Raw genomic sequence first — 23,884 nt, 5'->3', positions numbered from 1 at the left:
ATATGTACATGTGTATATTGCAGGGGTGTGATACGTACACATGTATATTGCAGGGGTGTGATACATACATGTGTATATTGCAGGGGTGTGATACGTACACGTGTATATTTCAGGGGTGTGATATGTACATGTGTATATTGCAGGAGTGTCGTACATACACACATCTATTGCAGGCTCACAGTGCCACAGACAAGAAGCTAGCCACCAGCATGTACCTGCCACTGGCTGAGAGGATGACCAAGAAGTATGTCACCGAGGGCAAGGTGGAAGCTGAAGCAGGTCAGCATGTCTGCAAGCAAATAAAATCTGATATAAATTATATAAGAAATCTAAGGTACATATTTTCCTTGTCACTGCTGTGTTCCCAGTGCATAAAAGACACCATTCTTTAGGAAGATTTTGTTGTTGGATTTCTTTTGTTTGCTTGTTTCTAAGGCATTATTTGCATTCCGGTCAAGTGAGCTAAATCTGTGAAGATCCAGGTTAGAATAGGTCTTCAGCAACCCATTCTTTTCATAAGAACAGGATCAGGGGGGTCAGGCACGCTGCCTTGGTTGATGCATGTCATAGTGTCCGATCGTGGATCGATGCTCATGATATAAAAAAAAATGGATTGTCTGGTCCAGACTTGATTGTTTACAGACCGCTGTCATATAGCTAGAATATTGGAGTACAGTGTTAAACAACAAACAACATCTAGTGAGCAAGATGCTTTTTGTAGACAGTATTTACCATTACAGGGATTTTGTGGCAATCATATTCCTACAATGTACTCCCAACTAGGGGACACCTAGGCAATGGGTTTGCGGGCCTTGTGTGGAATGTGAAAGTGCTGTTAGTGTAATCTGTTCACTTTATACAGGACTTTGTGCAGTGCATGTTAACTGGTCAGAACCAACAGGAAATTGACATTGTATTTCTGTATTTGAACAATAATGATGACTTTGTGTCTCCTTCAGAAGTACTGCTGTACCTGATGATCCTGGAACAGATGGACAGATGGGAGGACGCAGCTCAGCTGCTTGAGGGGCCTCTTGGGGGTGAGTGTATATGTGCTGAAGGGGCCTCTTGGGGGTGAGTGTATGTGTGTTGGAGGCCTCTTGGGGGTGAGTGCATGTGTCCTGGAGGGGCCTTTTGGATGTGAGTGTATGTGTGTTGGAGGCCTCTTGGGGGTGAGTGCATGTGTGCTGGAGGGGCCTTTTGGATGTGAGTTGTATGTGTGCTGGATGGGCCTCTTTGGGGTGAGTGTATGTGTGTTGGAGGCCTCTTGGGGATGAGTGCATGTGTCCTGGAGGGGCCTTTTGGATGTGAGTGTATGTGTGTTGGAGGCCTCTTGGGGGTGAGTGCATGTGTCCTGGAGGGGCCTTTTGGATGTGAGTGTATGTGTGTTGGAGGCCTCTTTGGGGTGAGTGCATGTGTGCTGGAGGGGCCTTTTGGATGTGAGTGTATGTGTGCTGGAGGGGCCTCTTTGGGGTGAATGTATGTGTGTTGGAAGGGCCTCTTTGGGGTGACTGTAGGTGTGTTGGAAGGGCCTCTTGAGGGTGACTGTATGTGTGTTGGAAGGGCCTCTTGGGGGTGACTGTATGTGTGTTGGAAGGGCCTCTTGGGGGTGAGTGTATGTGTGTTGGAGGGGCCTCTTTGGGGTGAGTATATGTGTGTTGGAGGGGCCTCTTTGGGGTGAGTGTATGTGTGTTGGAAGGGCCTCTTGGGGGGCCTCTTGGGGTGCCTCTTGGGGTTGAGTGTATCTGGTAACCTTTAAGTTTCATGACAATCAAAAAACCGTAATACACTGAATCTGTTTAAACCAATGTCGTGTTTGCAGGCATTTTTTCCCATCTCTCAGCATGCTCAGTGTTCAGCTTTCATTGTCTTCTTGTTATTTCAGAGAAGTTTGTGAGTGAGCTGAACTTCCGTGCCACCAAGCTGGCTGAACTGTACAGGAAGCTGGAGAAGTGGCCCAAGGCCAACGCTGAGTACCGCCAGCTGCTGGTGCAGAAGTAAGTTGATACAGCTGCAGGGGTTATCTACACCTGTTCAGAGGTGGATAGTCGGCAGAAGTAAGTTGATACAGGGGTTATCTACACCTGTTCAGAGGTGGATAGTCGGCAGAAGTAAGTTGATACAGGGGTTATCTACACCTGTTCAGAGGTCGATAGTCGGCAGAAGTAAGTTGATACAGGGGTTATCTACACCTGTTCAGAGGTGGATAGTCGGCAGAAGTAAGTTGATACAGGGGTTATCTACACCTGTTCAGAGGTGGATAGTCGGCAGAAGTAAGTTGATACAGGGGTTATCTACACCTGTTCAGAGGTGGATAGTCGGCAGAAGTCAGTTGATACAGGGGTTATCTACACCTGTTCAGAGGTGGATAGTCGGCAGAAGTAAGTTGATACAGGGGTTATCTACACCTGTTCAGAGGTCGATAGTCGGCAGAAGTAAGTTGATACAGGGGTTATCTACACCTGTTCAGAGGTCGATAGTCGGCAGAAGTAGGTTGATACAGGGGTTATCTACACCTGTTCAGAGGTGGATAGTCGTCAGAAGTAAGTTGATACAGGGGTTATCTACACCTGTTCAGAGGTGGATAGTCGTCAGAAGTAAGTTGATACAGGGGTTATCTACACCTGTTCAGAGGTGGATAGTCGGCAGAAGTCAGTTGATACAGGGGTTATCTACACCTGTTCAGAGGTGGATAGTCGGCAGAAGTCAGTTGATACAGGGGTTATCTACACCTGTTCGGAGGTCGATAGTCGGCAGAAGTAAGTTGATACAGGGGTTATCTACACCTGTTCAGAGGTCGATAGTCGGCAGAAGTAGGTTGATACAGGGGTTATCTACACCTGTTCAGAGGTGGATAGTCGTCAGAAGTAAGTTGATACAGGGGTTATCTACACCTGTTCAGAGGTGGATAGTCGGCAGAAGTCAGTTGATACAGGGGTTATCCACACCTGTTCAGAGGTCGATAGTTGGCAGAAGTCAGTTGATACAGGGGTTATCTACACCTGTTCAGAGGTGGATAGTTGGCAGAAGTACAGCTAATGTCAGTAAAAATTCTAAAACTGGAACTAAAAATTTCCCAAATTTAAATGAATATGTGTATTTAAATGTAAACTTTTTATGTTGCAGCCCTGACCAGTGGCAGTTCTGGTCGGTTTACATCGACACAGTTTTCCACCTGGTGGACTGTCAGTGGGTGCCTGAGGAAGGTGACCAGAGGTCAGTGTAACCATGGCAACTGAAGGATTAACAGCAGTTGGGGAAGGGGTGTTGTCGTATGGTTAGGGATTTGCACAGCTGTTACCATTCATTACATGCCACATCATACGAGAAATGTTGAGAGAGGTACTTTATGTTACCGTGCCTGGTGCTCGGTGTTAGAGGTGCGCGGTATTACCAGTAGACAGTTACTCCACGTTTTGAAATGCTAATGAATACTTATATGCACGTTTGGAAGTTTACATACCGGTAAGTGACAAGTTGAATTGAAATTATGAAATTCAGAAATTAGGAACCGATTCCTGTGACCAGCTTTCTGTATATATTGTGTCCATTATGCATCATCAACGTCCAAGAACATGGCAGACAACTACGGAGTTCTCAGAAATGTGTGTGGGAAGTTCAATGTATGGGCCCATTTTGGACTTAGGTCACACATTTTTTGTTTTTCATTTCACAGGCCCGCTGCCCCTACTGAAAAGTCAGCTGGAAAAGAAAAAAAATAACACATAAAAAATATTATTTAATTATGTCTCCCCCTAGTTATATAGACCCTCTAATACAATATAAAATGTTATTGATAAATTGATTCAAGAAGCCAGCTGCAGTTTTAAAAAACTCCATGGCAGAATGACTTTCATATAAATAAATAAAGATTGACGTAGCTATGTATTTTTATTTTTATTTCGACCGACCCTGTGTGGAAAGGCTGGATTATATCTGTGAAACATAAAATTACAAAAGTGTGCCATTAAAAAAAAATCTAGTTATTTTGGTTATTTTTGTTCAGGTTCATAACGAATTACAGGTGAAAGAATGCATGTGATATGCTGTGGTTCTAGTGAGTAGGTGCGTGTGCACAGTCTGGTCACAAACACACAGATGGACACCAGGGTGCATTCTGGGATAGATCTGAAACAATGAAAGATTCTGTTCGAAACTGTTGAACACCATCTGACAGTGACGGTAATGGTGGTATTATTTTCAGCGCTGAGATAGACTACTCTGTTGAGAAGGCCCTGTCTTTCATCACTGAGCAGATCAAGGGATGCGAGAACGGAAGATTGTTTCGCGGCCCTTACCTGGCTCGACTTGAACTTATACGACTACTGCAGACCAGAGGCGAGGAAAGTGTCAGCATTGTAGGTCAGTGGATATGTTGTGACAGTTGCGGGGAAGTTCCATGCAGAGCTTGGTGCTATCATGGGTAAATTTGATGCAAGTTCGGTGCTAGTCTAAGCAAATTCCATGCAAGTCCGTGCAATCCAAGGTAAATTCTATGCAAAGTCTATCCAATCCCCGTTAAATTCCCTTTAATTTCTGTGCAATTCCATGTCAATTCCATGCAAGTTCTGTACAATTCTGTGTAAAATAGGTTCCAGCATACTTTGGTTGTCAAAAAGGGCCAACTTGGGTGGTTACAGTGTGTATTCCTGTGGGGACCCAGTTTAGAATAAGGCCCCAGTTTAGAATAAGGCCCATTTTAGAATAAGGCCCCAGTTTAGAATAAGGCCCAATTTAGAATGGGGCCCCTGTTTAGAATAAGGCCCATTTTAGAATAAGGCCCCAGTTTAGAATAGGGCCCCGGTTTAGAATAGGGCCCCAGTTTAGAATAGGGCCCCGGTTTAGAATAGGGCCCCAGTTAAGAATAGGGCCCCTGTTTAGAATAAGGCCCATTTTAGAATAAGGCCCATTTTAGAATCAGGCCCAGTTTAGAATAGGGCCCCAGTTTAGTTTAGGGCCCCTGTTTAGAATAGGGCCCCAGTTTAGAACAAGGCCCCAGTTCTCTATTGCTTGTTGTAAGAAGCAACTATAGTTAATTGGTCAGGCTGAACCAGACTGCAGTGACCTTGCTGAAATATTGCTGACTTGAAGTGTAACATAAGAAACAATGCAATGTGTGACTGGATTATTTGTGTGTCATTGTCACCTACAGGTTGGATATTTAATGATTCTATCAACCACGTGTATCTGTAGTCCTGATTTGATTCAAGCAAGCACAGTACTTTTAGGTCCAGTGACCTTGTGTTATCTATGAAAGTGATTGGTCAGCTATTAGGATCCATATTGCAAATGGTGGTCCTTATTTTTGCATCCTCACAATGTGAAGTACGAAAAAAACATGATAAAGAATTTGAATGGATAAGTATTACTTAGGACATGAGGAATGCTGAGTATTTTCATATAATGGATGATGTTATTGATGCAGTAAGCCAATCTGATAAGCTTCGTATCATGATCCAATAAATATGCAAATGAGGTCATCTGGCAGGAACTACCTTTATATACTCCATCTTGCTCTACAGCTTTTGCATAATGTTCCCCAAAAGTTTATTTACATTCCCGATGTGCTTATGTTAACAAACATGGCTGCAAGTACTTGGCACTATAGGGAATGAGAGTGGCGGTTTTCTCATATATTGTATTCCTGCGCTATTTCTAAAGTTACTATCATGAATGAAAATAGGTCTTAAGATCAAGATTATAGTTGGTCTTAAGAACCCATCCTTGTTGTAACGGCGGTAGAAACTAACATTTTTAGTCCACTAGTCCTTCTAATGATAACATATAAGCAAAACCCTAAAAAATGGCAGACTTCTACTAGTCCTTATGATACCTTAACTATTGGGTAGTGTGGCAAGGACTGGAGGACTAGTGCCAGTTTCTAATGCTGTGTGAGAGGCCACTTACGGGATCAGGTGGTCAAGCTTGCTGACTTGGTTGGTGCATGTCATCGTATCATGTGTAGGTCGATGCTCATGAATCGATCACTTGATTGTCTGGTCCAGACTCTGTTATTAACAGACTGCCATCACATAGCTGGAATATTGCTGAGTGCAGCGTTAAACAAGGAACAAACAAATAAATAAGCTTCAAATATTTTAAGACTGTCATCATGATTAAAGGGATCACCATCATTTGTTTCCATATCGTAAAAGACCTGCATAACACAATTTTTACTCCTAACACATGATATTAATGACAGAAAAACCCACTTGTGTAATATTTGCTCCTGTTTTCCAGGCTGTCCCCTGACCCTCCTCAAGCAGTACTTCGACAAGTACAGTGACAGAAGCACCTACTTCGGGGACATGAAGCTGTTTGTTCGCATCCTCAGCGTCAAGGAGAAGGAGGAGGTATGTGGTGGACTTCCCACGGTTAATAGGCACTGCCGGCCCTAATGCCCAGAGTGGTGTCTAGTTCTACAGAATGCTATTCCCTAAGCTTGCCCAGATCCCCATGTCCTGGGTTCGAATCTCAGTTACCGTATTCGACATAATAAGCGCCCGCAGCGATATTTGCTAATATATTGGCTCGTCAACAATCCCAATTAGCACCCTTTCCGATTGATCACAAGACTTATTTATTCGTGTATAATACGCACTCGTGTGTTATATGCACCCTTAATTATGGGCAATTAAATTCTGGAAAAATATATCTCTCGTATATAAACATTTCAGGCTGTCAGCATAAACCACGGAATTTATCTTTCAACTCTGTTTTTTTCGACAAAATAATATTCTAATAAGAGCCCCCTATTTCTAATTTTGAGAGCGCCCTGGGCGCTTATTATGTCGAATACGGTATGTGCTGATTATTGTCAGTAGCATGCTTAGTGAGGACTATTCCTATGCTTTGTGTGATATTACTGATACACTGTTTTTGTAGCAATTATAAAGCTCTTTTCTTTGTGGGGCAGTGGGGTGGCCTAGTGGTTAAACCGAAGGCCCGGGTTCTTTCCCCACATGGGTCCAATGTGGGTTCCTTGATATCATATTTTCATTTCAGAGACTTAATGTTAGTCAACATGAATCTTGTATGATGGTATATATACTGACACACTATGAAAACGCATAGTGGAATTTGGGAAATAATTTTCAGCAGACAGAAAACGAAGCAATTGGGATGTGGGAGTGAGGTCTGAAGGCATGCAACTTTGCAGTAATGTTGTCCGGGGTAGAATAGGTCTTCAGCAACCCATGCTTGCCGTAAAAGGCGACTTTGCTTGTCGCAATAGGCGACTAACGGGATTGAGTGGTCAGGCTCACTGACTTGTTTGATGCATGTCATCGATCCCAATTGCATTGATCGATGCTCATGATATTAATCACTGGATTGTCTTGTCCAGACTTGATTATTTACAGACCGCTGTCATATAGCTGGAATATTGCTGAGTGTGGCATTAAACCAACCAACCAACCAACCAAGTTTGAACCTCATTCTCGTTGTCATTCATGGAAATAGGCTTCCAGTTACAAGAGTCTAAATCCACTGTACGTTTTCCAAGTATTCCCGTATATGTGGCCTTGTTATGTCCAGCATCATTTACTAACTGTGTTGACCGCCTCCAGAGAGTGGATGGTCCGGGGTTCGATCCCAAGCCGCGTCATACCAAAACACGTTAAAAGATGGTACTCGTTACGCTGTCTGGCGCTCGGCATCAAGGGGCTAAAACAAGGACTGGTCGGCTTGGAGTCAGTATACTGTGTCTGAGTGGGGTATTCATGTTAACCTGCGGCATGGTATCTCAGTGTGCTAGCACTATAAATCGGCATCAGTCCGGACTAGTACAAGCAGCCACACACACATAACACGTGCATGCACGTCGCTATATAAGTCTAATTATCCATTTCACCTCACCTACTAACTGTGTTATCCACTGTCTTGCAGCTGCTGGTGTACATGACTGAGTCACTCAAACTTAACAAGCCAGGGGAACCCACCATCTATGCTCAAGATGTAAGTCACTGATTGTCTCCTGAAAATAACCAAACTAGATTAGAATTGCATATAAGTTTGAAGCATTTTCTACAAGATTATTATTTTTGCATTTATTTTCTGGAGATTTTCATCCCAATATTTATTCAATTTATTTCTGGAGGATGTGAGGATGGCTGTCTCAGTGTTCATAGCAGAGTAGCCTCCCTTATAAGTGCCAGTATCTGCTGGTTATGGGTGTTGTCCAAGATTGCATCAACTATGATCCTCTACATGGTTTCCAAAATTGCTTCTTTCTTCTTAAATATTTGTGAAGGAGAGTAACATCCAAGTGTTGTGTTTCTTTAGACATATCACCTCGAGTCAACTAAAGTACATGTATCAGACTATAAGGCTTGCCAAGGAGTTTTAACCCTTTTTCGACTTGAGTTGATATGTTTGATACCAAAAGATAAAGGGCGAGATTCTTTATATCATGTTTTTCATGCAATGTCATTCTGCCAACTTTTATAGCTTGTAAATAGTATAATAACAATGTCTTGAGTGTAAAAAGTAAAACTAATCTGCTTTAGATTAGTGATGTCATTTGATTGTGATGTCATGGTAAAACCAATGACATCACAATGGCCTGCAAAGCATTGTGATGCTATTTCATTGTAGCAATATCTCCATGAGATATCCCTTGATTTCACCCAAGCGATATCTCCTATGGAAACCAGTTTGGGGAGATAAATAAACTGGCCGAACGTTGCTTCAAACAACTGTCAGATAAAATAATGAGTTATTTTCCTGATGCTTTTTGTTTGCTACAGATCAAGCACATGCAGCGTCATATATCAGTATTACAACTTAGTCGTTACATAGGACAACACAGGGCGATGACTGACTCGGATAAAGTCACTCTAGCCAAAGATCTCTTAGATAGGCATAAAAAAGGACTTGAATTTGGTAAGTTGGTCATTTTGTATTTCATTCATCAGTAAACATACAATAGTCAAGTAAAGATGTTGTTTGTTTGTTGTTTAACGCCGCACTCAGCAATATTTCAGCTATATGACGGCAGTCTGTAAATAATTGAGTCTGGACCAGACAATCCAGTGATTCATGTCATGAGCATCAATCCACGAAATTGAGATTGATGACATGCATCATAGATGTTTGACCACCTGATCCTGTTAGTCGCCTCTTACGACAAGCATTGTCGCATGGTAGACCTATTCCACCCCAGATCTTCACTGGTCAAGTAAAGATGTGATAGATGAGTGTGTGTCATTGTAGCTAATCGCTGGGTCTTGATGCTCATGCTATCAATCACTGGCCTGGATATATAGGATATGTGATGTTGCGGTTTTAGGCATGAAACAACGATTCCACTCAGTCTGTGACATTTCTGTCTGGTGGTATTTTTGTTTTTTGTTTATATTTCTGTTTGCAGTTAAACAAAGGTCAGGGCACAATGATACACTGATTTTCTCTCGCTGTTTCAGGTACGGAACTCCTCCCAACAGATTTACAATACAGCGACAACTATCTCATTCTGGCAGCTCACCTCCTCCTGGATGCATGGAGGCAGTCAGGTGCGTGGACAGGTGCTGTCTGTAGGTGCTGTCTGTAGGCAGGTGCTGTGTAGGTGCTGTCTGCAAGCAGGTGCTCTCTGTATGTAGGTGCTGTCTGCAGGCAGGTGCTCTCTGTATGTAGGTGCTGTCTGTAGGCAGGTGCTCTCTGTATGTAGATGCTGTCTGTAGGCAGGTGTTCTCTGTATGTAGGCACTGTCTGCAGGCAGGTGCTGTCTGTAGGCAAGTGCTGTCTGTAGGCAAGTGCTGTCTGCAGGCAGGTGCTGTCTGTAGGCAGGTGCTCTCTGTATGTAGGTGTGGTCTGTAGGCAGGTGCTGTCTGCAGGCAGGTGCTGTGTAGGTGCTGTCTGTAGACAGATGCTCTCTCTATGTAGGCGGTGTCTGCAGGCAGGTGCTGTCTGTCTTTAGGCAGGTTCTGTCTGTCTTTAGGCAGGTTCTGTCTGTAGGCAAGTGCTGTCAGCAGGCACGCACTGTCTGTAGGCAGGTGCTGTCTGTAGGCAGGTGCTCTCTCTATGTAGATGCTGTCTGTAGGCAGGTGCTCTCTGTATGTAGGTGCTGTCTGTAGGCAGGTGCTCTCTGTATGTAGATGCTGTCTGTAGGCAGGTGCTCTCTGTATGTAGATGCTGTCTGTAGGCAGGTGCTCTCTGTATGTAGGTGCTGTCTGTAGGCAGGTGCTCTCTGTATGTAGGTGCTGTCTGTAGGCAGGTGCTCTCTGTATGTAGATGCTGTCTGTAGGCAGGTGCTCTCTGTATGTAGGTGCTGTCTGTAGGCAGGTGCTCACTGTATGTAGGTGCTGCCTGTAGGCAGGTGCTCTCTGTATGTAGATGATGTCTGTAGGCAGGTGCTCTCTGTATGTAGATGCTGTCTGTAGGCAGGTGCTGTCTGTATGTAGGTGCTGTCTGTAGGCAGGTGCTCTCTGTATGTAGATGCTGTCTGTAGGCAGGTGCTCTCTGTATGTAGATGATGTCTGTAGGCAGGTGCTCTCTGTATGTAGATGCTGTCTGTAGGCAGGTGCTCTCTGTAGGCAGGTGCTGTCTGTAGGAAGGTGCTTTGTGTAGGTGCTCTCTGTATGTAGATGCTGTCTGTAGGCAGGTGCTCTCTGTATGTAGATGCTGTCTGTAGGCAGGTGCTCTCTGTATGTAGGTGCTGTATGTAGGAAGGTGTTCTCTGTAGCCTGCTGTCTGTAGACAGGTGCTCTCTGTAGGTGCTGTATGTAGACAGGTGTTCTCTGTAGCCTACTGTCTGTAGACAGGTGTTCTCTGTAGGTGCTGTATGTAGACAGGTGTTCTCTGTAGGTGCTGTATGTAGACAGGTGTTCTCTGTAGGTGCTGTATGTAGACAGGTGTTCTCTGTAGCCTACTGTCTGTAGACAGGTGTTCTCTGTAGGTGCTGTATGTAGACAGGTGTTCTCTGTAGGTGCTGTATGTAGACAGTTGCTTTCTGTAGGCAGGTGGAAAATGACATAATTGACATGAGATGGAAATATCTATTGCAGGGATAATTCTAGGGTGGGGCCTTATGCTTTTAGCCCCTAAATTTGAAAAAAGGCCCACATTTTCAAATACATTGGGGCATTTTTAAATTGTGCTATATGGGCAAGTGTGGGTGTACCTCTGGAATATTTGAAATTTTCACATAAAGGTCCCATGTCAGAAAATTCCTAGAGTGAGCCCTGCTATTGTTGTGAATATTGGGCAGCTGGAGGCATTTGAAGATAGAATAGTACCTCTTGCATGCAGGCGCCGACATAAGAAGATTGCTGGTTACACAATGTGTCTGATTTTGTGTAGTCATGTATTGATAAATGCTCATGCTGTTGACCACTAGGTTGCCTGGCCCATAGAGATACAGACATGCACCTGTGGGGTTTGGGGGTTAGATATTGGTCGTAGCACTATATGCTGACTGGGTGAAATATTGCTCAGTGTGACGTTAAACAACAAACAAAATTTATTTCTTATCAGTCAGTTGAGGTGAAATAGCTGGACTTTTATTTTATTTTATTTTATTTTAATTTTACACCATGATCTGTGCAGGTAAACAACTCTACGTGTGGCAGGTGGTGACGCAGCTGGAGCTCGGCATGAGGAAGTCCCCTTCCAACTTCCAGATCAAACTCCTCCTCGTCAGACTCTACTGCATTATGGGTAAGACTGGAAGAGACATCAGTGAGAAGTCAGAGAAGAGTCCATCTTCTCATCCAAGTGCAGTTCGTCTTGATTATGTTTCTAGGTTTGTCAGCACCATTGTGTGCTCGTGGGTTTCACCGAAGTGGTAAACGTCTGAGACCTGCTTCACTTCGGGCTTTCCTCCTACATTAAGCTGACACGCCATGATATAACTGTAATACTGTTAAAAGCGGTGTGAAACCCAACTCACTCACTCACTCTAATCCAAGCGTTCCTTGTTGTGGTGCAGTACATAACGCGCTAGTTTCATTAATGAGATTGTAGTTCATGGCCACTAAAAACTGAAGGTGATGTCACAGTAATTATCTGTTTCCGTCGGACCTGGGGGTGGGGAGATGGATGACCAAGTTGTGCCCCTTTTTTGTCACAGGATCTGCACTATGTGTGGGTTTGAATAAAACAGTATTCATTCAGGGTCTGTATTGAGTTTCGGGGGAAATTAGACCAAGATGTTTACAGCCACTGACAAGTTGGCTCCTGGCTCCTGATTGTCTACCCGTGAAGATCCGGGGTAGAATAGGTCATCAGCAACCCATGCTTGCCGTAAAAGGCGACTATGCTTGTCATAAGAGTCGAATAACGGGATCGTATGGTCAGGCTAGCTGACTTGGTTAATGCTCATGATGTCAATCACTGGATTGTCTGGTCCAGGCTCGATTTTTCTTTTTTTTTTTTTTTTTTTACAGACCGCCGTCATATAGCTGGAATATTGCTGACTGGGACGTTAAACAACAATACATGAACTTAGAATCCTAATTGTAATAAAGAAGTTGTTACCCATATATCTTACCCTTACTCACTGACAAGGCGGTGTGTTTACAGGAGCCTTCGGCCCGTGTCCAGCTCTCTATGATGGTATGGAGATCAAACACATTATGAACGACACTCTTGGGTAGGTCCGGTTCTCACACTAATGAGACGCTCAATAAATATAGCCTGTCTGTGTGTGCTAAATATTGAAGAAGTTCAGCAACTTAAATATAATGTGTAATTCCTGAGTAAATTATTTGTATATCATGAGTGAATCATTTCTAAATCATGAGTGAATCGTGAGTAGACCATTTGTCATTCATGAATAAATTATGTTTTTTGCATGAGTACATCATATGTAAGTCATTGAAAGATTACTTTCAGAGCTATTTCAACATGTTGCAAGTGAAAAATTGTTCATTTGGTAAATGTTTGTCAACTCTTTCCTTTCTACGTCCAGCCATATTGTATCAAGTCACGTGGGCCGACTGGGGCATTTTGTGGCAGCTTGTGCGATGTACGGAACCATGCTGCGGTTCTTCACAGTCAACCATAAAGAGGTTTGTTTGTTTGTTTTATGCCACACTCAGCAGTATTCCAGCTATATGACAGCGGTCTGTAATAAATCAAGTCTGGACCCAACAATCCAGTGATTGATATTGTGAGCAAAGATTCATGCGATCATGAGCATAGATCTACGCAATTGGGATGCATCTACCAAGTCAGTAAGCCTGATTACATGATCTCCCATTAGTCGCCTCGTAGGACAAGCATAGTCGCCTTTTACGGCAAGCATGGGTTGCTGAAGACAGCTTTGTAGCCTTTGTTTTGGAATTGTTTGAAGAGGAAATACCACAGAATGTTATCTCTACAGGTTGTGATAATGTTCAGATGTTTGCACATATTTAATTTATCAGCTCTCATGCTCAAAGTCATTCTTTATCAGCCTTGGGAAACAGGATAGCTGAAGGGCTTTGACTGACTTGTTCATGTATACTATGCTAAGGATATTGACGTAGATGGTATCCTTCCTTGGCCTTGACACAGACACACACAGGCAGACATACACACAGACAGACACACACAAACACATGTGCACACACAAACACACAGACAGACACACACAAACACAGGCACACACACAAACACACAGACAGACACACAAACACAGGCACACACACAAACAGACAGACACACACACAAACACACAAACACACAGACAGACACACACACAGACAGACAGACACACACAAAACACACAAAAACACACACAGACACACACACATGCACAGAGACAGACAGACACATGCACGCACACAGACACACACACAGACAGACATGCACAGAGACAGACACATACGCGCACAGACACACACACAGACAGACAGACATGCACAGAGACAGACACACACACACACAGGCAGACACACACAGGCAGACACACACAGACGGACAGACAGACACACACGCACAGGGACACACACACACACACACACACAGACACAGACACACAAACCTCTAGAGGGGAATAGCACCATAAAACCCAACTCACTCACTCACTTGTCAGTGCCCTGTCTGAATGTGTGACACTGTATCCAGACATTCACACTATCGACCACTGGTCCGGACTGTTACGTCACAGGTCACCTTGACATACTGTACTGTAATATTGCCGACTGTACTTGTGTGTATGTATCATGCCTGCTATTTCTGTTCCTTTCAGACCACAGAATACCTCATATCATCCTACAAATATGGGTCTTTTGGGAAGGTATGTAGCAAAATGTCTTCATTTCTCGTCTATGAAATGTCAATGTTTTGGTTACTCTGGTAAAACAAATAAACGTTAAAGTCATTGCTCCATGTTTTTGCTTCTAGTTTTTATGATGTGACAGTGTGACAGTTAAAGCTGGTACATTCACTAATGAAATAGAATCAGGAAACGTCATGTTGTTGTTTTGTTTTTCAGATCAGGGAATTCGTTAACTTTCGAGAAAAGCTACAGAACTCTTTGCAGTATGCAAGCGCCACATCGGAGAGGCTGCTGCTAGACCTAACCCTAGAAACAGCAAGGTGAGGGGTGTTCCCATGCTCATCTGTAGGGAGACAGAAAGATTTACCACCTCATCGCTGGCCTGTAGAACAGACAAGTTGTCTCTTGTCCTTGTAATAATCACTCTGTGGAGATTCAGGTTTAGAATTGGTCCCTACCAGCCTATGCTGGTCATAAGAGGCGACCCCATGGGGATTGCAGGTTAGAATTGGTCCCCAGCAACTACTGGCACTAGTATTGAGGCACTTATAGGTTTAAGACAACATAAAACTTTATGGAGAACAACTTTCTCATTTAAGTCGTTAATGACGTTTTAATGTAGATTCTTGCACCATTTTGAAGCTGTCATTCCATCATTAAAATGGTGCAAGAATCTATATGGAAACGTCGCCAACGCAATGAACCAGAAGTGGTTCTCCATACGTTTTCTTATTTACCAATAACTTCTAGAATGCCAATCAAACAGTCACTAACAGGTGGCCCTGAGAATAATGTACCAGTTGTAGCAGTAATGATAACATCTATACAACTTGTACTCATGGTACTTTTGTCTTGTAGTCGCTTGCTTGCTGTTTAGATTGCTTTTCAGAAATGATTTTAAGATGTATTTATTTTTGTTTTTTTCTGTTTCAGTCACAATAGTACAGAACAAATGATAACGTATATGGAGATTGACCCTGAAAAAGGTAACTTTTCCATTGATCCTGTGAGTAGATAGATAATGTGTAACCCATGACTACTCCTGACCAGTCATCTCTCAACATTTAACTGGGCATGGGTGTTAGACATCTAACATGCCACAATTGGCTGTGCAGAGTTGTGCCCCTTGGGCTAACCAGAAACCTATGATTGTGGATTTGAATCCTGGTTCGCCCTGATTATGTTTCTAGGCTTCCCTGGAGATGATTAGAATACTGTTCAGTGCTGTGTTTGATGCAACTCACTCACTCACTCACTCACTCACTCACTCACTCACTCAAAATTTAACACGATACTGATTTTCGACACCATAACTGTACGACCCTAACAGTGAAACATGGTCACAAACCTCACTGTGTCACAGGATCAGGTGTTTCAAACAGCGTTGGGCCAAAGGATTAACCTCATCACAAATATTAATCCAATACTGAATTTGCCACTGTTCCCTTCCAGACAAGACCGATATCAACCAGCTGTGTGATAACCGAGACTTTCAAGTGATGAGTTGCTGGGAGCCTGCTGAACTGTAAGTTGCCGTTCCATTCCATCGTCGGTGTATCTGTAAACCTAAAAATAAAAAAGGTGCCCCCTAGGCTGAAAAACGGTAATTGTTGTCCAGTATACACACATCACTGTGCATCGCAGCCTATTCTTTCTATTAATGATATGTTTCATTTTTCAGAGCTGATAAATTTGGTGTTTAAGGCATTCATATACAAACAGCAAACTAATATTCATATTTTTGGAAATTCGGAGGAATTTGGATTTTTGGAAATTCAAATTTGGAATTTTGAGTGTCATTTGCTGCAGATTTGGCTGAATATTGGCCTCAGAGCAGGGCTACATAAACCCCTTTGCTCATCATATCAATCACTGGTTTGTCTGATCTAGACTGCTTTTGAGCCGTTGTTGGGTTATTATTATCCCCTGCCGCAACGTGAATGATTTGGTTTCTCTTTCAGGTTTGACCTTGAGACATTACAAAGACAATCATTTGAAGAGGAGGTATGTCAGCCATTGTTTGAGATTTGTTTTGTTTCATCACTCAGCTTGACGTTGTGCACTGCAGACTTATATTACACCATTGTACACAGGGGCATGGCAAGCCCCATGGCTTCAGGAACTGCAATTCACTACTTAGTTACATCCCTTGGTTGTTCCAGGATCCGCTGATCATGGGTTTGAATGTCAGTCTTCCATGATGATCCTTGGCTCATGGTAAATGTGTCCTCTGTAACTTTGATATATCACACTTTCCTCAAAGCATTAAAACTACAAGAAACCATTCTCTCTTATTCATGCAACCAAAAAGGTACCTCTTACTTAATTAATTCTTTTTCACATTTCACATTAGAATGAGATCTTAGTTTTCACTACCCCTAAACAAAGATCTGAAGACAACCCATTACAGGTCCCATCAGAACCACCTTTCACAAATTTTGTCTGACCAATGAAACAGCTAACAAGAAGTCGACATTAGCCAGTCAGAAAGCAGCTTTCCTGAGCTATACGGCACAAGTTTCAAACTGGCGACTTCCATTCCAGACTACACTTTTGACAGAGTTCTCAATTTAAAATTTGTAAACTAAACTAAAGAACATTATGGAATGTCAAAAAGATGGCTGAGATTGTATGGCAGACCAGTACTTCCCATGTGCAATGGAAAGTCTCTTGTGTCCAAATGTTTATCCGACCGCCTCCGTGGTCTAGTAGTAAAGCGTCCGCCCGGAGAGCGGAAGGTCCAGGGTTCGATCCCCGGCCGCGTCATACCAAAAGACGTTACAAGATGGTACTTGTTACCCTGTCTTGCGCTCGGCATTAAGCAAGGACTGGTCGGCTTGGAGTCTGAGTGGGGTATTCATGTTAAACTGCGGCATGGTATCTCAGTGGGCTAGCACTATAAATCGGCATCACTCCGGACTAGTACAAGCAGCCACACACACACACACACACGTGCATGCACGTCGCTATATAAGTGCAATAATCTTGGACACGACGCTAAACCCAATTTCACCTCACCAAATGTTTATCCCTCTGAAGCAAGGCATAAACGATGATTTTCACGCATTCCATCATACAGCCTGTAACTGTCATTCGGAATACAGTAAACTACGTTTATAACAAACACGCTTATAATGAACTGACGGATATAATGAACTTACTTTTTTGTCCCTAACATTTGCTGTATTAAAGCTGTATACATGCTTATAACGAACTATGGTTATAACAAACTAAAATTAGTGGTCCTTTTGAGTTCGTTATAACCGTAGTTTACTGTACTTTGTGTTAAACTTTTCAAGGTAGCTTAATGAGAAAACACATTCCGACTGTCACTCTTGATTTGTCGGATGAAGTTGTCAGGTGTGTCCTGTAAAGGGATGTCTTCAGATCCTTGTCTAGCGATAGTAAGAACTAAGATCTGGGCCCACTTGCACAAAGCGATCTTAGCGCTAAGATGATCGTAACACCCATACTTTAACATAGTCTTAGCGCTAAGATCGCTTTGTGCAAGTGGGCCCTGAGCTCAGTGAGATTGTTCACATTTGAAGCTCTGTGTGATCTGCTGTTGTCAGAAAGCATGGCTCCGGCTGCGGAACCTGATGTTGCGACTGCTGGCAGCGGCGGTGATGTTGGGACGGCAGCCTGACGTCAACCATCACACCAACAACGGCGTGTCGGAGGAGAGGAAACCCATGTCCGAGGTGATACAGGACTTGCTACAGAAGCTCACCTCCCATCTAGAGGACTGCGACAAATTCGCAAACAGCATGCTGGTCAGTTCCCAGTTTCATTTCTTTTTTATGGGTTTTCAGTGCAGCTAGGTGCTGGAGGCAGGTAAACTTTCTACTCAACCAATCAAAATTGAGGCTTCTAAATTCTCGGTACAAGTGGGCAAAGCTTTCAGAGCAGCTTCTAAATTTCTGTCCCCTGTAAATGAACCTAAATGGGCACTTCTGAATGGAGTATAAAAAGGCCTTGCTATGATATTGTTGTGGATATGTTCGCAAACAGCATGCTGGTTAGTTCCCAGTTTCATTTCTTCTTTATGGGTTTTCAGTGCAGCTAGATGCTTGAGGCACATACAAAATGTCGGGGATCATTTGGGGTTCAGTTTGAAACAAAAATACAAAGGAATCTAACAAATATCATCATTAATTATGTCTGGAAGTGTGCTCAGACGAAACATGACTGTGATCATGTAAATTGATAGGAGTGCCAGGTAAACGTTTTACTCAACCAATCAAAATTGAGGCTTCTAAATTCTCAGTACAAGTGGGCAAAGCTTTCAGAGCAGCTTCTAAAATGAAGCCTAAATGGGCAGTTCCGAATGGAGTATAAAAAGGCCTTGCTATGATATTGTTGTGGATATGTTATATACCCTGTTGTTTTTGACTCCCGTTGTTGTTTCTGAGTGCCATTGTGAGATTTCCCCTCAGACAGGTATTTTATTGGAGTAAAAGATCTGATTTTAATGAGATGGTGTAAAAAAATGTTTCTGGCTGTGAGTACCACTGGTCCCTGACTGGTTCACATGTTGCAGTGTCAGGTTGACGGCCCGTACCGGACAAGACTTTCAACGTTCCTCTCCAGCGGTCACCATAAAGTGTTCAAAGAAATGGTGCAGTGTGTTTTATATTCAAATAGTCTACAGGATAAAGGTGTAGGTAAGATACACATCGTCCGTCTCATGTCATGGGTAGGATCTTGTATATCTCATGTTGTCTTAGTGGTGCATGTGTTTGCAGGGGGACCCTCAGACAATTGTTTGTCATGTGAGGTGACTGATCGGGTGGTCAGACTTGGTGTCTTGATTCGTGTTATTGTACACTGATGGGGGCGGTCGGGTAGCCTAGTGGTTAAAGCGTTCGCTCGTCACGCCGAAGACCTAGGTTCGATTCCCGACATGGGTACAATGTTTGAAGCCCAATTCTGGTGTCCCCCGCCCTGATATTGCTGGAAGATTGCTAAAAGTGGCGTAAAACCACACTCACTCACTCACTCACTCACTTGTACCCTGATGACACGGGACGTTGCTGATATTATCAACCACTTGGATTATTTTTATTGTCAAAGTGTTTGTTAGCACCAGTGGCATATAAGAAAACAATTTTTCTTCATCTGAATTTTCGATATTTAAGGTCATCGGATCCATAAACCAAGAAATAAAAGTAAGGCCTAACACACAATCTAATGTAATGTGGACGCGAGAATATCCAGTTAAGAACTGGTCTTCAGCAACCAATGCTTGTCGTAAGAGGTGACTATGCTTGTTGTAAAAGGCGACTACAGGGCTTGGGTAAGACAGGCTTGCTGAATTGGTTGATACGTGTCTTCGTATCACCATTGCGTAGATCAATGCTCATGATGTCAATCACTGGATTGTCTAGTCCAAACTTTATTTGTTTACAAACCGTTGTCATACAGCTGGAATATTGCTGAGTGCTGGGTCTGAATCCCAGGTTCTTCCTTATGGTGATTAATGGTTTGTGAGCACCGTACAAGTACTCATAGGTTTCAAATGCCCCAGGATTTCACAGTGAAGTATTCTACGTTGTCCTTTACTTGGATTTTTTCTGTTTCAGGTAAAAGTGAAGAAAATGAAGAAAAGAGATTCACAACAGTTGTCCCTGAGTTACTGCAAGGTTTGTTCGAGTTAACTTCGTGATTATGATTATGATTGCTGTGCAGAGTTGCTTCCCTTAGGTGTGCCAGGAACCTAGGATCATGGGTCTGAATCCTACATTTTGAATCTTATCAAGCCCTGCTTGTTTCTTGTTTTACCAGAACCATACACATGTTTTGAATTTCAACAAAGTTGCAACCTTAAGTCTAAATCTTCATCAATTTCCCCCTCCCATATCGAGCTGACACAGCTTGGTATAACTGAAATACTGTTCAAAGTGGCGCTAAATCCAACTCACTCACAACAAAGTGTAATCTTGAGAGGTTTCTGATTTCATGACATCATAGTCGAGTGAGTGCGTGAGTTGGGTTTAACGCCACTTTGAACAATATTCAGTAATATCACAGCATGTCAGCTTGGTGTTGGAGGAAAGCCTGAAGTGATGCATGTCTTAGACGTTTACCACTTTGGTGAAATGCATTAGCACGGGTATGGTGCTGCCAAACCTGGAATTATTATCGGGGCGAACCAGGATTGAAACCCACAATCATAGGTTACTGGTTAGCACAAGGGACATAACTCTGCACTGCGAATGTCACCTTAGATGACTGGCTCACCTATGCTCCCTCATACACTAGCTCTGTGAATTTTGTAATCATGTTTTCGGGGCGGTCGGGTAGCCAAGTGGTTAAAGCGTTCGCTCGTCACGCTGAAGACCTGGGTTCGATTCCCGACATGGGTACAATGTGTGAAGCCCATTTCTGGTGTCCCCCGTCGTGATATTGCTGGAATATTGCTAAAAGCTGCGTAAAACCATATTCACTCACTCACTCACTCGGTATTCATGTTTTCTGTTTATTTGTTTTCTTCAGAGGCGGTGTCTCAACACAAGTGTCCCTTAATTAACAGTCCAGAGGGAGGGGCTGCCCTTAACACAGAAGTGCTTGAAAATCTTGTTCTCTGTGCAGAGGTCAGTAGGAGGTTAACTAAGGTCAAGGTCAACAATATCGCTAACTTTCATCAAGGTCATTGTAGCGTATCACAATTCTATGGAGATGAGTACTAGCTTGGTATGTCATGACTGGGTCCTGGTCAACAATTTGACAGTAATGATCCTGTTCATTCGAATACGACCCGTGAAGATACGGGGTAGATTAAGGCCTTCAGCAACCTTTTTTTGCCGTAAAAGGTGACTATGCTTGTCGTAAGAGGCGACTAACGGGTTCGGGTGGTCAGACTTGCTGACTTGGTTGATGCATGTCATCGAGCCCAATTGCGTGGATTGATGCTTATGATATCAATCACTGGATTGTCTGGTCCAGACTCGATATGTACAGACCGCCGTCATATAGCTGGAATATTGCTGAGTGCGGCGCTAAACAAATAAACCAAACCAAATCATTCGAATACTTGTATAGATATCACAGACAGTTACTATTTATCATCAAAGTGATGATAGTTTGTCAAAATTATACTGTTTCTGATATGTTTGTTGATTTCCTTGTGTTGCAACTGAAGACTGATTGTGTAATTGCAGACATTATCTTATGCAACTATCCTAGCTGGAGTGTGCAATAGAATTCTCAAGCCTCTAAAATCATCGTGGACAAAAAAGTTACGTAAGAAGAAGGACACTGCACCAACACAGGTAACAGTTTGTTTGTTGTTTAAACCCGTGAAGATCCGGGGTAGAATAGGTCTTCAGCAACCCATGATTCCGAAAAAGCAAATATGCTTGTCGTAGGAGGCGACTAACGGGATCGGGTGGTCAGGCTTGCTGACTTGTTTGATGCATGTCATCGTATCCCAATTGCTTGGATCGCTGCTCATGATGTCAATCACTGGATTGTCTTGTCCAGACTCGATTATTTTACCACCGTCTTATAGCTGGATGGTTGTTTGTTTGTTTGTTTGTTTGTTTAACGCCTCACTCAGCTTTTTGATGGCAATCTGAAAATAATGGAGTCTCGGCAATCGAGTGATTGACATCATTAGCATCAATCTATGCGATTGGGATACAATGACATACATTAGCTAATCACCTCTTACGACAAGCATGATGCAGCTGGAATATTGCGGACTGTGGCGTCAAACGACAATCACTCCCTCAGTTGCCATGATGCAGCTGCAAGGCATCTTGAGTTGCTGGGAGGCCCTGGGGGCCTTGAAATTTGCAGCTGCAATACATCTTGAGTTGCTGGGAGGTCCTGGGGGCCTTGAGATTTACAGCTGCAATAGATCTTCAGTTGCTGGGAGGTCCTGGGGGCCTTGAGATTTGCAGCTGCAATACATCTTGAGTTGCTGGGAGGTCCTGGGGGCCTTGAGATTTGCAGCTGCAATACATCTTGAGTTGCTGGGAGGTCCTGGGGGCCTTGAGATTTGCAGCTGCAGTATTTCCCGTGTTATTATTCCTGTCTTGTTTTGTGTGTTTGTCATCCCAAATTCCTATTCTGCCCAAAATTAAATAACGTTTTTTGTTTCCACTATCTAGCTCACCTAGCTTTGTATTATCCCACTCAGGAAAACTGTGAACAAATGTATCGTCACCATAAATATTTTCTGTCTGGAAAGGAAAGTAATTCAATATTTTTTAAACTTGTCGTAATATACATATGTGAAAACATATGCTTTTCAGCTGTATTCCCAAACGAATATAATTTTTTGTTATTTTCTTCCAACTATCCTCACCCAGTGTTTGAAATAAAAAATATTGCCAGGCTGCCATCAGGACCCACAGATTTTAGAAGCTGCAGGTCCTGACCAAACTCTTAAGGCTCTCATTTAAAAACTGCAGCTTGTTGTGACAAATAAATCGACACATAAATTTACTGCAAGCCATGAGGACTAATACAAATTTGAAAGTACGGGCCCGACACAAGATCTACCCTCCCTAGTTTTTCGAACACTGCCCGCACCCTCATCAGCTGGTCATTAGGATGAGACACACGATGATGTGGAGGCCTAATCAGAGGTGTTTGTTTTTTCCAGCCCTGTACATTCAGCAACTTTAATGCAATGGTGGATGGCCTGGAAAAGGGGGCATCTGATCTCCACCAGGCTGTCAAGGAGGTCGACCCTGTCTTCCTTTCCCTCAGTCTCGGCACCCTCAACCTCTCTGGGCCCCTCACAGACAGCCAGGTAGGTAACCCCATCTCCTCCTTCAGTCTCAACACCCTCACAGACAGCCAGGTAGGTAACCCCATCTCCTCCCTGTCTCAACACCCTCACAGACAGTTAGGTAGGTAACCCCATCTCCTCCTCCCTCAGTCTCAGCACCCTCACAGACAGCCAGGTAGGTAACCCCATCTCCTCCCTCAGTCTCAACACCCTCACAGACAGTTAGGTAGGTAACCCCATCTCCTCCCTCAGTCTCAACACCCTCACAGACAGCCAGGTAGGTAACCCTATCTCCTCCCTCAGTCTCAACACCCTCACAGACAGTTAGGTAGGTAACCCCATCTCCTCCCTCAGTCTCAACACCCTCACAGACAGCCAGGTAGGTAACCCCATCTCCTCCCTCAGTCTCAGGACCCTCACAGACAGCCAGGTAGGTAACCCCATCTCCTCCTCCCTCAGTCTCAGCACCCTCACAGACAGCCAGGTAGGTAACCCCATCTCCTCCCTCAGTCTCAACACCCTCACAGACAGCCAGGTAGGTAACCCCATCTCCTCCCTCAGTCTCAGCACCCTCACAGACAGCCAGGTAGGTAACCCCATCTCCTCCCTCAGTCTCAACACCCTCACAGACAGCCAGGTAGGTAACCCCATCTCCTCCCTCAGTCTCAACACCCTCACAGACAGCCAGCTAGGTAACCCCATCTCCTCCCTCAGTCTCAGTACCCTCAGAGACAGCTAGGTAGGTAACCCCATCTCCTCCCTCAGTCTCAGCACTCTCAGAGACAGCTAGGTAGGTAACCCCATCTCCTCCCTCAGTCTCAGCACCCTCACAGACAGCCAGGTAGGTAACCCCATCTCCTCCCTCAGTCTCAACACACTCACAGACAGCCAGCTAGGTAACCCCATCTCCTCCTCCCTAAGTCTCAGCACCCTCACAGACAGCC

At 43.7% G+C, this 23,884-nt stretch overlaps 1 protein-coding gene across 1 annotated transcript in view; it reads left to right on the top strand.

The window, feature by feature from the left end:
- LOC124138670 (N-alpha-acetyltransferase 25, NatB auxiliary subunit-like) overlaps positions 1-23,884 on the top strand; it is a 42,803-nt gene that overhangs the window by 10,730 nt on the left and 8,189 nt on the right. Inside the window, exons 5-27 of the mRNA XM_046505432.2 lie at positions 174-279; positions 960-1,040; positions 1,886-1,997; positions 3,127-3,216; positions 4,205-4,362; positions 6,241-6,353; positions 7,888-7,956; positions 8,748-8,883; positions 9,423-9,512; positions 11,545-11,655; positions 12,520-12,589; positions 12,908-13,007; positions 14,171-14,218; positions 14,417-14,520; positions 15,134-15,186; positions 15,653-15,725; positions 16,162-16,204; positions 17,773-17,973; positions 18,741-18,864; positions 19,783-19,842; positions 20,696-20,793; positions 21,361-21,471; positions 22,812-22,961. Coding sequence (XP_046361388.2) covers positions 174-279; positions 960-1,040; positions 1,886-1,997; positions 3,127-3,216; positions 4,205-4,362; positions 6,241-6,353; positions 7,888-7,956; positions 8,748-8,883; positions 9,423-9,512; positions 11,545-11,655; positions 12,520-12,589; positions 12,908-13,007; positions 14,171-14,218; positions 14,417-14,520; positions 15,134-15,186; positions 15,653-15,725; positions 16,162-16,204; positions 17,773-17,973; positions 18,741-18,864; positions 19,783-19,842; positions 20,696-20,793; positions 21,361-21,471; positions 22,812-22,961 — 2,301 coding nt within the window. The remainder of the gene's footprint in view (positions 1-173; positions 280-959; positions 1,041-1,885; positions 1,998-3,126; positions 3,217-4,204; positions 4,363-6,240; positions 6,354-7,887; positions 7,957-8,747; positions 8,884-9,422; positions 9,513-11,544; positions 11,656-12,519; positions 12,590-12,907; positions 13,008-14,170; positions 14,219-14,416; positions 14,521-15,133; positions 15,187-15,652; positions 15,726-16,161; positions 16,205-17,772; positions 17,974-18,740; positions 18,865-19,782; positions 19,843-20,695; positions 20,794-21,360; positions 21,472-22,811; positions 22,962-23,884) is intronic.

Source organism: Haliotis rufescens, unplaced genomic scaffold (assembly GCF_023055435.1).
Source record: "Haliotis rufescens isolate VD_foot unplaced genomic scaffold, xgHalRufe1.0.p SCAF_15, whole genome shotgun sequence".
In the NCBI taxonomy this organism is placed as follows: Eukaryota; Metazoa; Mollusca; class Gastropoda; order Lepetellida; family Haliotidae; genus Haliotis; species Haliotis rufescens.
The sequence above is the reverse complement of the archived record's forward strand: the minus strand, read 5'-3'. Positions and strand labels throughout refer to the sequence as shown.